General features: G+C 60.7%; 2 protein-coding genes across 2 annotated transcripts in view; one reads left to right on the top strand and one right to left on the bottom strand.

Annotated features, from left to right (window-relative positions):
- Window positions 1–5,871, bottom strand: part of ANKRD52 (ankyrin repeat domain 52) — a 59,010-nt gene extending 53,139 nt beyond the window's left edge. The window contains 4 exon segments of the mRNA XM_054294333.1: window positions 1,099–1,169; window positions 2,636–2,714; window positions 4,228–4,311; window positions 5,789–5,871. Of these exon segments, the coding sequence (XP_054150308.1) occupies window positions 1,099–1,169; window positions 2,636–2,714; window positions 4,228–4,311; window positions 5,789–5,815 (261 nt within the window). The 5' untranslated portion in view covers window positions 5,816–5,871.
- A 1,329-nt stretch (window positions 5,872–7,200) lies between these two features.
- On the top strand, window positions 7,201–13,908 carry COQ10A (coenzyme Q10A). Its single transcript, XM_054294338.1, has 5 exons — window positions 7,201–7,280; window positions 9,992–10,129; window positions 10,959–11,151; window positions 12,926–13,027; window positions 13,112–13,908. The coding sequence occupies exons 1-5, from the start codon at window positions 7,201–7,203 to the stop codon at window positions 13,277–13,279; spliced, it is 681 nt and encodes a 226-aa protein (XP_054150313.1). The 3' UTR covers window positions 13,280–13,908.
- Window positions 13,909–14,481: the final 573 nt, after the last annotated feature.

The raw sequence follows: 14,481 nt of genomic DNA, 5'->3' as shown, positions 1-14,481 counted from the left end.
CTCTGTGACTTCCCACTCTGGGATTTCCACTCTGGGATTTTCCTGCTGTGGGATTTTCCTGCTGTGAGATTTCCCACTCTGGGATTGCCCACTCTGATTTCTACCTCTGTGATTTCCAACTCTGGGATTTCCCTCCATGGGATTTCCCACTGTAAGATTTCTCACTTTATGATTTCCCACTTTATGATTTCCCTGCTGTGGGATTTCCCACTAGATGACTTCCCACTCTGTGCTTTCCCCCTGTGGGATTTCCCATTCTGGCGTTTCCCTGCTGTGGGATTTCCCACTATGGGATATCCCACTGTGGGATTTCCCCAGTCTGTGATTTCCCACTTTGTGATTTCTATGTCTGTTATTTCCCACTCCGGGATTTCCCTGCTCTGGGATTTCCCACTCTGGGATTTCCCACTCTGGGATTTCCTTCTGTGGGATTTCCCTCTGTGGGATTTCCCCACTCCGGGATTCCCTGCTGTGGGATTTCCTTCTGTGGGGTTTCCCTGCTATGGGATTTTCCCACGCTATGATTTCCAACTCTGGAATTTCCCACTTTTATATTTCTACCTCTGTGACTTCCCATTCTGGGATATCTCTCTGTGGGATTTCCCTCTGTGGGGTTTCCCACTCTGTGACTTCCCACTCTGGGATTTCCCTGCTGTGGGATTTTCCTCTCTGTGATTTCCCACTCTGGGATTTCCCACTCTGTGATTTCCCACTCTGGGGTTTCCCACTCTGGGGTTTCCCACTCTGGGATTTCCCTCTGTGGGATTTCCCACTCTGGGATTCCCTGCTGTGGGATTTTCCTCTCTGTGATTTCCCACTCTGGGATTTCCCACTCTGGGATTTCCCTCTGTGGGGTTTCCCACTCTGTGGGATTCCCTGCTGTGGGATTTCCCTCTCTGTGATTTCCCACTCTGGGATTTCCCACTCTGTGGGATTTCCCTCTGTGGGGTTTCCCTCTGTGGGATTGCAGTTTTTTTTCCAAGGAGAAATTTTTCCCCAGAACTTCCTGCATTCCCCAGACCCCAGAGGAGGCAAAGGTGAGCACAAAATCCCATTTTTTCCCCCTTTCCCCCAGGAATTTCCCCCCTCACCCCTCACCTCGTGGCGCGAGGCCGCGGCGCGGTGCAGCGGCGTCAGCCACACCGTGTCCTTGGCGTTCACGTTAGCACCTGTGGGGGACACACCCCAAAAAATCACCTCAGCACCCCGAAAAACCCCAAAGCTGCCCCTCCCTGCTGCCCTGAACCCCCACAACAGGCAGGGAAAAATCCCAAATCCCCAAAGGGTTCTGAAGATGGAGAGGAATGGGATAAAATTTTGGTTATTTTGGTGGGGATTTTGTGGAATCAACAAATCCCAACAGGGGCTCTCTGAACCCCAAGAGTATTCCCAAAAATTCAACGGGGACACCCTGAATCCCAAAAGCATCCCCAAATCCCAAAAGGGGCTCCCTGTACCCCAAGGGTAACCCCAAAACCCAATGGGGACACCCTGAATCCCAAAGGTATCCCCAAAACCTAACAGCATCCCAAAAGTATCCCCAAAACATAACAGGGGCACTCTGCACCCCAAAAGTATCCCTAAAACATAACAGGGCCACTCTGCAACCCCAAAAATATCCCCAAAACCCAGTAGGGGCTCCATGTACCCCAAAGGCATCCCCAAAACTCAATGAGGACATCCTGAATCCCAAAAGCATCCCCAAAACATAACAGGAAACACTCTGCACCCCAAAAGGATCCCCAAAATCCAATGGGGACACCCTGAATCCCAAAGGTATCCCCAAAACCTAACAGCATCCCAAAAGTTCCCCCAAAACGTAACAGGGACACTCTGTACCCCAAAGGCATCCCCAAAACCCAACAGGGGCTCCCTGAATTCCAAAAGCATCCCCAAATCCCAAAAGGGGCTCCCTGCACCCCAAAGGTATCCCCAAAACCCAATGGGAACACCCTGAATGCCAAAGGAATCCCAAAAACCCAACGGGAACACTCTGCACCCCAAAACCATTCCCGAAATCCAATGGGGACACCCTGAATCCCAAAAATATCCCCAAAACACAACAGGGGCTCCCTGAACCCCAAATGTATCCCCAAAAGCCAAAGGGGACAGCCTGAATCCCAAAAGCATCCCCAAAACCCAAGAGGGGCTCCCTGAACCCCAAAGGCAACCCCAAAATGGGATCTGTGGGATCAAGTGTTTGGGATCTCCACAGATTTTAGGGGATTTTCCAGATCCCCACAGATTTTAGGGGATTTTCTCTGGGATCCACAGATTTTAGGGGATTTTCCAGATCTCCACAGATTTTAGGGGATTTTCCAGATTTTAGGGGATTTTCTTGGGATCTCCACAGATTTTAGGGGATTTTCCAGATCTCCACAGATTTTAGGGGATTTTCCAGATTTTAGGGGATTTTCTTGGGATCTCCACAGATTTTAGGGGATTTTCCAGATCTCCACAGATTTTAGGGGATTTTCCAGATTTTAGGGGATTTTCTTGGGATCTCCACAGATTTTAGGGGATTTTCCAGATCCCCACAGATTTTAGGGGATTTTCCAGATCCCCACAGATTTTAGGGGATTTTCTCTGGGATCCACAGATGTTTTTGGGGTGATTTTGGGGTTCTGGCCCTCACCTGACAGGATGAGCAGCTCGAGGATTGCAACGTCTCCGATGTAGGCAGCAGCGTGGAGAGGGGTCCGGCGTTCCTGATCCTGCAGGGGGGACAGCTGTGAACTGGGAGGGACTGGGAGAGACTGGGATGGGACTGGGATGGACTGGGAGGGATTGGGATGGATTGGGATGGGACTGGGATGTGGCTGGGAGGGACTGGGAGGGACTGGGAGGGACTGGGAGAGACTGGGATGGGATTGGGAGGGACTGGGAGGGACTGGGATGGATTGGGATGGGACTGGGATGGGGCTGGGAGGGACTGGGATGGGACTGGGATGGACTGGGATGGATTGGGATGGGACTGGGATGGGACTGGGAGGGACTGGGAGGGACTGGGATGGATTGGGATGGGACTGGGATGGGGCTGGGAGGGACTGGGATGGGACTGGGATGGATTGGGATGGGACTGGGATGGACTGGGATGGACTGGGAGGGACTGGGATGGGACTGGGCGGGACTGGAAGGGACTGGGATGGACTGGGAGGGATTGGGATGGATTGGGATGGGACTGGGATGGATTGGGATGGATTGGGATGGGACTGGGATGTGGCTGGGAGGGACTGGGAGGGACTGGGAGGGACTGGGATGGATTGGGATGGGACTGGGATGGGGCTGGGAGGGACTGGGATGGGACTGGGATGGATTGGGATGGGACTGGGATGGACTGGGATAGACTGGGAGAGACTGGGATGGGACTGGGATGGATTGGGATGGATTGGGATGGGACTGGGATGGGGCTGGGATGGGGCTGGGAGGGACTGAGAGGGACTGGGAGGGATTGGGATGGGGTTGGGAAATGTGGGAGAGATTTGGATGGGACTGGGAGAGACTGGGATGGGGTTGGGCAGGACTGGGAGGGACTGGGATGGACTGGGAGGGACTGGGAGGGACTGGGAAAGGATGGGAGATACTGGGATGAGGATGGGGATGGGATGGAATTTATGGGACTTATGGGATTTTGGAATGGGATGGGATGGGATTTATGGGAGGGGATTTATGTGATGGGATCCATAGGATGGGATTTATGGAATGTGGATGGGATTTTGGGATGGGATTGTGGGATGGGATTTTGGGATGGGATTTATAGGATTTATGGGATAGGATGGGATTTGTGGGATTTATGGGATGGGGATGGGGATGGAGATGGGACTGGGAGAAACTGGGATGGGGTTGGGAGGGGGCTGGGAGGGACTGGGATGGGGCTGGGGATTGGGATGGGATTTATGGGATGGGGATGGGAAGGACTGGGAGGGACTGGGATGGGATGGAGAGAGACTGAGAGGGGGCTGGGAGGGATTGGGACAGACTGGGAGGGACTGGGATGGGGATGGGATGGAATTTGTGGGATTGATAGGACAGGATTTATGAGATTTATGGGATGTGAACAGGGATGGAGATGGGATGGATTTATGGGATGGATTTATGGGATGGGATGGGATGGGATGGGATGGGATGGGATTTATGGGATTTGTGGGATTGATGGGACGGGGATGGCAGGGATCGGGGAGCCCTGGGTGAGTTTGGCAGCAGCAGCAGCAGGAGGCCCTCACTCACCAGCACATTGATGTTCTCCTTCTGATTGAGCAGCGACCGAACCTCCTCCACATCCCGGTTAAAGATGGCTTGGACCAGAGGGGGCTGCGGGGACACAGAGGGGACAGTGACACAGCTGGAATGGGACAGGGACACAGCTGGAATGAGGGGGGACAGTGATGGGGACACAAGGAGAGGGGACAGTGACACAGCTGGAATGGAATGGGGGGTACAGTGACACAGCTAGAACAGGGGGGACGGTGACACAGCTGGAATGGGACAGTGACACAGCTGGAACAGAATGGGGGGACTGACACAGCTGGAAAAGGGGAACAGTGACACAGCTGGAATGGGACAGGGACACAGCTGGAATGGGACAGGGACACAGCTGGAACAGAATGGGGGGACAGTGACACAGCTGGAACAGGTGGTGACAGTGATGGGGACACAGCTGGAACAGGGGGGGTGACACTGATGGGGACACAGCTGGAACGGGGTTCAGCCATTCCTGGGGTTCTCCTGCTCCCGATCCAGGGGTCCCAACCTCAGGGTTCTCCCATTCCCAGAGTTCTGCCATTCCAGGACTGGGGGATCCCATTCCTGGAGTTCTCCCAATTTCAGGGTTCTGCCATTCCCCAGATTCTCCTGTTCCCGAGCCAGGTATCCCAACCCCAGGGATGTTGTGTTCCTGATTCTGGTGTCCCATTCCTGGGATTCTCCTGTTGCAGGACCGGGGGATCCCATTCCCAGGGGTTCTGCCATTCCCAGGATTCTCCCATTCCCAACCCAGGTGTCCCATTCCCGGGCTTCTCCCGTTCCCGAGCCGGGATATCCCATTGCAGGGGCTCCGCCGTTCCCGGTTCTGAGGATCCCACTCCCGGTGCAGGATCCCTCTTTAATGCTTCACATCCCCGGGCCAAGGAACCCCGCGGTTCTCCCGTTCCCAGCCCGGGGGTTCCATTCCCGGGCTTCTCCCGTTCCAGGGTCGGGGATCCCATCCCCAGCGCTCTCCCGTTCCCGGCCCGGGGTTCTCTCATCCCCAGGGCTCTCCCGTTCCCCGTTCTGAGGCTCCCATCCCCGGCGCTCTCCCGTTCCCGTTCCCGGTTCTGAGGGTCCCATTCCCGGGATTCTGCCATTCCCGGGGCTCTCCCGTTCCCCGTTCTGAGGCTCCCATCCCCGGCGCTCTCCCGTTCCCGTTCCCGGTTCTGAGGGTCCCATTCCCGGGATTCTGCCATTCCCAGGGCTCTCCCGTTCCCGGTTCTGAGGCTCCCATCCCCGGCGCTCTCCCGTTCCCGTTCCCGGCCCGGCCCCCGCTGGGCCCGGCGGGCACGGCCAGAGCGGCTCCAAACGGTGACCCCGGCCCGTCCCGGAGCTGCAGCAGGACCGGGAGCAGCGGGAAGGGCTCGGTAGAGCGGGGCCCGCGGCCTGGGGCGGCGGCGGGCCGGGCCCGGTGGCGGAGCCGCGCTAGGCCGCACATCCCCGGGCTGCCGTAGCGGCGCGGCCCGGCCGAGGCGCGGCGGCGACGGGGCCGGGCGGAATCAACCGGGGGAAGGAAGGAAGGACGGGGGAACGGCGGCCGTACCTGGTCCGTGATGCTGAGAACCCCCATGTCGGGGCCGCCCTCAGCGCCCAGCTCCCGGCATCGGGTCCGGCCGCGGCGGCTCCGCTCGGGCGGCTGCGGGGCGGGGATGGAGCGCCGGGGATGCGCCGCCCACCGGGCCCGAACGGCGGCGGCGGCGGGGGCGGCCCCGGGGCAGCGGCAGAGCCCGGGGGGACACGGCGGGAGCGGGACGGGGGACAGCGGGGAGCGGCTGCCCCGGTAATCCCGGAGGTCGCTGCTCTGGGGTGTGCCGGGGGTCCCGGAGGTTGATGCTCTGGAATGTCCCCGGTGGGAATCACACCCACGAAGGGCTCCCGGTAATCCTGGGGATCCCGGGGGTCTCTGCTCTGGGGTGTTCCCGATGGGAATCACATCCATGAGGGGTTGTCAGTAATCCCAGGGGTCCCGAGGGTCCCGGGGGTTGCTGCTCTGACCCACTCTGGGATGTTCCCGGTGGAAATCGCATCCATGAGCAGCTGTCGGTAATCCCGGGGGTCCCGGGACCGCGGCTTCCTCAGCCCGAAGAGTGCTGGGGTGGTGGGAGAGGGTCCCGGGGGTCCCCGTGTGCCCTCTCCATCCCCTCTGAGGGGTCTGTCCTGTGGGAATCCCATCCCTGGTGGTCCTGGGGGTCCCAGGGAGTCCCTGAGCAGCAGCTCCTCCATCCCAAAGGGCTCTGGAATGGTGGCAGAGGGTCCTGGGGGTCCCATGTGCCACCTCTGTCCCTCTCTGGGCTGAACTGGGATGTGCTGGGAGGAACTGGGCTGAACTGGGCCATACTGGGATGAACTGGACTGGGCTGTGCTGGGTGGAACTGGTTGGCACTGGGTAATGCCGAGCTGGTCTGGGCTGAACTGGGAGACACTGGGAGGCCCAGGGCTGTGCTGGGCGGTACTGGGAAGTACTGGGAGACACTAGGCTGTACTGGGCTGTACTGGGATGTTCTGGGAGACACTGGGAGGCCCCGGGCCACACAGCTCCCGCAGGTTCCGTGTTCCTGGTCTCTCAATTCCTCTCCCCGGTTCGGAGCGGGGCCGTTACTGGGACCCAGCACGGAGGGCTCCCCGTCCCTCTCCGGACCCACCGACCGGGGGCACACGTGGGAGGCAGAGCCCACCCCGGGCAGCCCCGGGACAGGCACTCCCCGTTGGTCCCGGTTGGTCCCGGTGCCGCTGCAGCCGCAGCCCCGCCCCGCACTACATCCCCCATCATGCCTCGCGCACCCCCGACTACAACTCCCATCATCCCTCGCTCGGGAGGCGTCGCCTCGCCCCGCCCCTTGACGTACCCGCCGCTATGGCGACGCGGTGACGTCACGGGGTGAGAGGTCAGGGCGGCGGCGGCGCCGCGTCCCGGCCCGGTCCCGGTTCCGGCCCGGCCGCGGTCCCGGCCCGGTGATGGCGGCCCGGCGGCTCCGCGGGGCCCTCCAGCTCGGGGCGCGGCAGCGCCTGCGGGCCGCGGCGGCCCCGCCCGGCAGGTGAGCGGCAGCGGCGGCGGCGACCCGGAGGTCACACCGGCCCCGGGGGCACCGGGGCGGGCCCGGGGCGGCGATGGTGCTGCGGGGGTTCCTCCGGGCCTGGCAGCGCTCCCGGTCCCCTCGGGACGCGGTGATCCGGGGGCACCTTGGCGGAACCGGGAGGTCCCGGTGGGACCGGCCCGGGGGTCCCGGTGGGGCCCGGTCCCGGTTCCACCGGAAGGGAGGAACCGGGACAGGGCTGGGAGGGGCTGACCTTGGAGCGAGCCCGGTGTGGGAACACCGGGAGCGGGCCGGTACCGGGGGTCACGGCGGAACCGAGCCCCGGTGTCACCGGGAGAGGCGGCACCGGCTGCGTCCCCGCGGCCGTGACCTCTGCTCGGGGACAGTGGCACGGGGACCCGGTGGTTCCGGTGGGGAGGGCGGGATCAGCCCGGGGAGCGGCACCGGAGGGCACCGGGATCAGCACCGGGAGCGGCACCGGGAGGGCACCGGGAGGGCACCGGGAGGGCACCAGTCTGGGAGGGACCTGGGCACATCTTGAGAGAGCCTGAGCTGGTCTGAGGGGGGTTGGGATGGTCTGAGGGGGGTTGTGATGGTCTGGAAGGGGTTTGGGGTGGTCTGAGGAGGTTTGGGGAGGTCTGGAAGGGACCTGGGAAGAGCCTGAGCTGGTCTGAAGGGGTTTAGGATGGTCTGAGGGGGTTTAGGATGGTCTGAAGGGGTTTAGGATGGTCTGAGGGGGTTTAGGATGGTCTGAAGGGGTTTAGGATGGTCTGAGGGGGTTTAGGATGGTCTGACGGGGTTTAGGATGGTGTGACGGGGTTTAGGATGGTCTGAGGGGGTTTAGGATGGTCTGACGGGGTTTAGGATGGTGTGACGGGGTTTAGGATGGTCTGAGGGGGTTTAGGATGGTCTGAAGGAGTTTGGGAAGGTCAGAAAGGGACCTGAGGCTGTCTGGAAAGGGCTTGGGGTGGTCTGGAAGGGATCTGGATTGGTCTGGAAGGGGTGGGAGGGCCTGAGCTGGTATGGAAGGGGTTTAGGATGGTCTGGAAGGGGTCTGGGGTGGTCAGGAAGGAGCTTGGGGTGGTCTGAAGAGGTTTGGGAAGGTCTGAAAGGGACCTGGAATGGTGGGAAGGGGTTTGGGCAAGTCTGGAAAGAGCCTGAGGTGGTCAGGAAGGGGCCTGGGATGGTCTGGAAGGAGCTTGGGGTGGTCTGAGGAGGTTTGGGGAGGTCTGGAAGGGACCTGGGAAGAGCCTGAGCTGGTCTGAGGGGGTTTAGGATGGTCTGACGGGGTTTAGGATGGTCTGAGGGGGTTTAGGATGGTCTGAAGGGGTTTAGGATGGTCTGAAGGGGTTTAGGATGGTCTGAGGGGGTTTAGGATGGTCTGAAGGGGTTTGGGAAGGTCAGAAAGGGACCCGAGGCTGTCTGGAAAGGGCTTGGGATGGTCTGGAAGGGACCTGGATTGGTCTGGAAGGGATCTGGGATGGTCTGAAGGGGTTTGGGACGGTGTAAAGGGACCTGGGATGGTCTGGAAGGGACCTGGGCCAGTCCAGAAAGGACCAGGGGAGGACTGGAAGGATCTGAGCTGATCAGGAAGCGACCCAGGCCAGGTGGGAGTGGGCTGGGAATGGTCTGGAGGGGCTTGGGATGGTATGGAAGGGATTTGGGAAGCTCTGGAGGGATTTTGGAAACCCTGGAAGGGATTTGGGAAACCCTGGAGGGATTTGGGAAACCCTGGAGGGATTTGGGACGCCCTGAAAGGGATTTGGAAAGCCTGGGAGGGACTTGGGCAGCTCTGAAAGGATTTAGGAAACACTGGGAAGGATTTGGGAAGCCCTGGAGGGATTTGGGAAACCCTTGAAGGGATTTGGGAAGCCTGGAAGGGACCCGAGAAACTCTGTAGGAATTTGGGAAGCTCTGGAGGGGCCTGGGTGGTTCTTGAGGGATTGGGGGAGCTCTGAGAGAAATTTGGGGAGCTCTGGAGGAGCCTGTGAGGTTCTGGAGGGACTTGGGCAGCTCTGGGAGGGACCTGGGAATCTCAGGAAGGATTTGGGAATCTCAGGAAGGATTTGGGAAGCTCAGGAAGGATTTGGGAATCTCAGGAAGGATTTGGGATGCTCTGGAAGGATTTGGGATGCTCTGGAAGGGACCTGGGAAGTTCTGGAGAGTTTTGGGAAGTTCGGGAAGAAATTTGGGAAGCTCTGGAGGAACCTGTGAGGCTCTGAAGAGATTTGGGAAACCCTGGAGGGATTTGGGAGACCCTAGAAAGGATTTGGGAAGCTCTGGAGGGATTTGGAAAGCCCTGGAAGGGACCCGAGAAGCTCTGGAGGGATTTGGGAAGCTCTGGAGGAACCTGTGAGGCTCTGGAGGGACTTGGGCAGCTCTGGGAGGGACCTGAAGCTCTGGAAGGGATTTGGGAATCTCTGGAAGGGATTTGGGAATCTCTGGAAGGATTTGGGAATCTCTGGAAGGATTTGAGATGCTCTGGAAGGATTTGGGAATCTCGGGAAGGGTTTGGGAAGCTCAGGAAGGATTTGGGAATCTCTGGAAGAGTTTGGGAAGCTCAGGAAGGGTTTGGGAATCTCTGGAAGGGCCCAAGGTGCTCCTGGGGCTGCCGCACGTCCCGGTGCCCCCCGGTGCCAGTCGGTGCCCCCCGTTGTCAGTTGGTGCTGCCAGTGCCACCCTGTGCCCCCCGTTGTCCCCGTTGTCCCCAGGCACGCGTTCCCGTGCGGGCTCCGCCCGTCCCGCCCGGCCCGGCCCGTGCTGGCCTGGGAGCCCCGAGCTCAGCCCAGCCGGGGCTTCCTGAGCCTCAGCAACAAACGCAAGGAGTACTCGGAGAGACGGATCATCGGGTGGGTGACACCGGGGGGGCTGGGGTGGGGATTGGAACCGGGTTTGGGGCTGGGGTTGGGGTTGAGATTAAAGTCAGGGTCAAGGTTGGGGTCGGGGACCCCTGAGATTTTGGCAGGATTTGGGATTGGAGCTGGGGCTGGGGCTGTGACCGGGGTTGGAACTGGAGTTAAGGTCAAAACTGGGGCTGGGGTTGGGGTCAGGGCTGGGGTTAGGATTGGGATTGGGCTGGGAGCTGGAACTGGGCTCCCAGCTGGGCTCCCAGCCCCGGCTCCGGACTTGCTCAGCCTCAACCCCAATCCCGGCCTCAGCCCCGACCCCAATCCCAATCCCAACTCCAGCCCCAGCTCAACCCGAGCCCCGACCCCAATCCCAGCCCCAGCCCCAGCCCTAATCCCAGTCCGAGCCCCAGGCCAGCCCCAGCTCCAATCTCAATCCCAACCCCAACTCAGACCCCAGCCCAGCCCCAATCCCAGCCCTGACCCCAGCCCCAATCCCAATCCCAGCTGTGACCACAGCCCTGAGCCCAATCCCAACCCCAATTATGGCCTCAGCCCCAATCCCAACCCTGACCCCAATCCCAGCCCAGCCCCAACCCCAGCTCCAGTCCCAAATCCAGTTCTGACCTCAGCCCCAGCCGAACCCCAGCTCCAACCCCAACCCCAACTCAGACCCCAGCCCAACCCCAATCCCAGTCCTGACCCCAGACCCAACCCCAACCCCAATCATGGCCTCAGCCCCAACCCCAGTCCCAACCCTGACCCCAGTCCCAACTGCAGCCCCATCCCCTTCCCCAGTCCCAGCCCAACCCCAGCCCCATTTCTGTCCCAGGTACTCCATGCAGGAGATGTACGACGTGGTGGCCAACGTGGAGGACTACAAGAACTTCGTGCCCTGGTGCAAGAAATCCGTGGTGGTGTCGCGGCGCCAGGGCCACCTCAAGGCCCAGCTGGAGGTGGGGTTCCCGCCCGTGCTGGAGCGCTACACCTCCATTGTCACCCTGGTGCGGCCCCACCTGGTCAAGGTGAGCTCAGGACGGGCTGGAGAAGGTTCTGGAGAAACCCTGAGGGAGCTGGGAAGGGGCTCAGCCTGGAGGGAAGGAGGATCAGGGGGGAATTTTCACCCCACAAGTCCCTCATGGGAGAGCAGGGTCGGGATCTGCTCCCAGGAACAGCAGGAGGGGAAGGAACAGCCCCAAACTCCTCCAGGAGAAGTTCAGGATGGACATGAGAAGGAATTTCCTCATGGAAAAGGTGGTCAGGCTTTGGAGCTGCCTGGAGGAAAGAAGTTCAGGGGGGAATTTTCACCCCACAAGTCCCTGATGGGAGAGCAGGGTCAGGATCTGCTCCCAGGAACACCAAGTGGAGAAGGAACAGCCCCAAACTGCTCCAGGAGAAGTTCAGGGTGGACACCAGGAGGAATAAAAGGTGGTCAGGCTTTGGAACTGCCTGGAACAGGAGACTCACGAGGGGAATTTTCAGCCCAGGGTCAGGATCTGCTCCCAGGGGAGAGGTTCAGGGTGGACACCAGGGAAATTTCCTCCTGGCAAAGGTGGGGGAACTGCCTGGAGAACAGGATCAGGAGGGAATTTTCACCCCAAAACTCCCTGGTGGGAGAGCAGGGTCAGGATCTGCTCCCAGGGAACACCAGGGTGAGAGGGAACAGCCCCAGATTCCTCCAGGAGAGGCTCAGGATGGACATCAGGAGGAATTTCCTCCTGGAAAAGGTGGTCAGGCTTTGGAACTGCCTGGAACAGGAGGCCCAGGGGGGAATTTGCACCCCAAAACTCCAGGGTCAGGATCTGCTCCCAGGGAACAGCAGGAGGGGAAGGAACAGCCCCAAACTCCTCCAGGAGAGGACCAGGAGGAACAAAAAGTGACCAGGCTCTGGAACTGCCGGGAGAAAAGGAGGCTCAGCGGGGAACTTTCACCCCAAAACTCCAATTCCTCCAGGAGAGGGTCAGGATGGACATCAGGAGGAATTTCCTCCTGGCAAAGGTGGTCAGGCTTTGGAACTGCCTGGAGAACAGAGGGGCATTTTCACCCCACAACTCCCTGATGGGACAACAGGGTCAGGATCTGCTCCCAGGGAAGAACAGGAGAAGGAAAACCAGCCTCAGGTCGTTCCAGGGCGGTTCAGTTTGGAATTTCCCCACGGAAAGAGCTCTCAGGCTTTGGAGGTGCCCGGGGAAGTTCAGAGGTGCCCAGGACGTGGCTCAGGGGGAATCTCAGACCGGGCTGGACCCGGGAGAGTTTCCCATCCTCGAGGATGATCCCGGTGCTCCCTGAGCTCCCATTTCCCCCTCCCCAGGCCAGGCTGGACCTGGGAGGGTTTTCCCATCCTCGGGGATGCTCCTTGTGGTCCTCGGTGGCTCCCGGTGCCCCCCTGAGCTCCCATTGCCTCCTCCCCAGGCCAGGCTGGACCTGGGAGGGTTTTCCCATCCTCCAGGACGATCCCGGTGCCTCCCTGAGCTCCCATTTCCCCCCTCCCCAGGCTGGGCTGGATCCAGGAGGGTTTTCCATCCTCGGGGATGCTCCCGCTGGCTCCCGGTGCCCCCCTGAGCTCCCGGTGCCCCCTCCGCAGGCCGGGCTGATCCCGGTGCCCCCCTGAGCTCCCATTTCCCATTCCCCAGGCCGGGATGATCCCAGTGGTCCCCGGTGCCCCCCTGAGCTCCCGGTGCCCCTCTGATGTCCCGGTGCCCCCCTGAGCTCCCATCTCTCCCTCCCCAGGCCGGGATGATCCCGGTGGTCCCAGGTGGCTCCCGGTGCCCCCCTGATCCCCCGTCTCTCCCTCCCCAGGCCGTCTGCACCGACGGGCGCCTCTTCAACCACCTGGAGACCAACTGGCGCTTCAGCCCCGGCATCCCCGGCTACCCCCGCACCAGCACCGTGGATTTCTCGGTACGAGCCCGGCCCGGCTCCCCCCGGGGGAAGGCGGAGCTCACCCACCCATCCTCACCTCTTCCTCTTCCTCCTCCTCCTCAGATCTCCTTCGAGTTCCGCTCCCTGCTGCACTCCCAGCTGGCCACCGTGTTCTTCGACGAGGTGGTCAAGCAGATGGTGGCCGCCTTCGAGCGCCGAGCGGCCAAAAATTTCGGGCCCGAGACGCGAATCCCGCGGGAGCTGATGTTCCACGAGGTGCACCAGACGTGAGGGGCGGAGCGGGGCCCGCCCCGAGCCCGAACCCCCCCCCAAAAATATTTATTCAACCAAGTGCGTTTCTCTCTCCTCCGCTGCTGTTGCCTCAACGCCCCCCCCGGGGCTGCTGTGAGCCCCCTGCCCTCAATCCCAGCAGCTGATTTTGCAGCTGGTTTGGGGTTTTAAGTTTTGGTTTCGTTGTTGGTTTGGTTTTGTTTTGTTTTTTTTTAACCCTTTTTTGTTGTTTTTAAGCTCCTCAGCCAGGCTGGAGGGCCCCGATGGGAGCAGCTCCGGTAGGAATGGGGAGGGGGTGGAAAGGCTGCTGTGAGCCCCCTCCCCTCAATCCCAGGAGCTGATTTTGAGGTTTAAGTTTTGGTTTAGTTTTTTTTTCCTTTATTTTTAACCCTTTTTTGTTGTTTTTAAGCTCCTCAGCCAGGCTGGAGGGCCTCAATGGGGGCAGCTCCTGCTGTGCTCTGGGATGGGTGAGGGAAAAGCTGCTGGGACCCCTCCCCAATTCCTCCCCAAGGAACAGAAAAAGGGAAGGAGGAGCCCCCCACCCACCCAAAACCATCGCACACTTTGCACAGGCCACACGCACAGGGTGGGGAGGGGGCGGCTCCTGCTGCCCCCCCCATCACCCCCACGGTCCCCACCCCCCCCCAGCGACCCCACCCCTATTTTGGGGGGGGGGGTGGGAAGGTCTCAGCTCCTCTCCCCCCCCCCTTTAACCACAGAGCCCCCCCAGGGGGGTGAGGGGGGCCCGAGCCCCCCCTGGCCCAAGGAAGGAAAGGCTTGGCCAGGCCAATAAAGAGAATTTTCCAAGGGTCAGCAGCCTCCTGCTCCTCATTGAGGGGGGGTTTTGGGGTGGGGGCTGCATGCTGGGACCCCCAGGTGGGGTGGGGGCACCAAGGGAAGGGATTTGGGGTGGTGGTTTGTTAATAAAAACATTTATTTTGCATTTTTTTGTTGTTGTTTGTACAGAAGTGCCCGAGAGCTGCGAGGAGCCGGGGTGGGTGGGTTCCAGGGTGGGTTTCAGGGTGGGTGGGGGGCGTGGGGAGGGGTCCCAGCTCTGGCTCCCGGGGGCTTCAGGCAGGGTTGGGGGGCACTGGGGGGGTCACACAAACACGGGGGGGGCACGGCCAGGGGAGGATGAGGAGTGTATCGAGTCCCTGCGGGGGGGCCCGGACACGGGGCTGGACTGAACCCCTCTCGGGGGG

Source organism: Melozone crissalis, unplaced genomic scaffold (assembly GCF_028551555.1).
Source record: "Melozone crissalis strain CALT ecotype California unplaced genomic scaffold, PUWL_Pcris_2 ptg000242l_1, whole genome shotgun sequence".
In the NCBI taxonomy this organism is placed as follows: Eukaryota; Metazoa; Chordata; class Aves; order Passeriformes; family Passerellidae; genus Melozone; species Melozone crissalis.
This window is presented reverse-complemented; position numbering and strand designations above follow the sequence as displayed.

Excerpts from the sequence above, each read along its gene's own strand:
- COQ10A (XM_054294338.1), top strand. The coding sequence starts at position 7,201 with ATGGCGGCCCGGCGGCTCCGCGGGGCCCTCCAGCTCGGGGCGCGGCAG. Across the intron at positions 7,281-9,991 it reads GCGGCGGCCCCGCCCGGCAG|GCACGCGTTCCCGTGCGGGC; the intron begins GTGAGCGGCAGC and ends CGTTGTCCCCAG. Across the intron at positions 13,028-13,111 it reads CCAGCACCGTGGATTTCTCG|ATCTCCTTCGAGTTCCGCTC; the intron begins GTACGAGCCCGG and ends CCTCCTCCTCAG.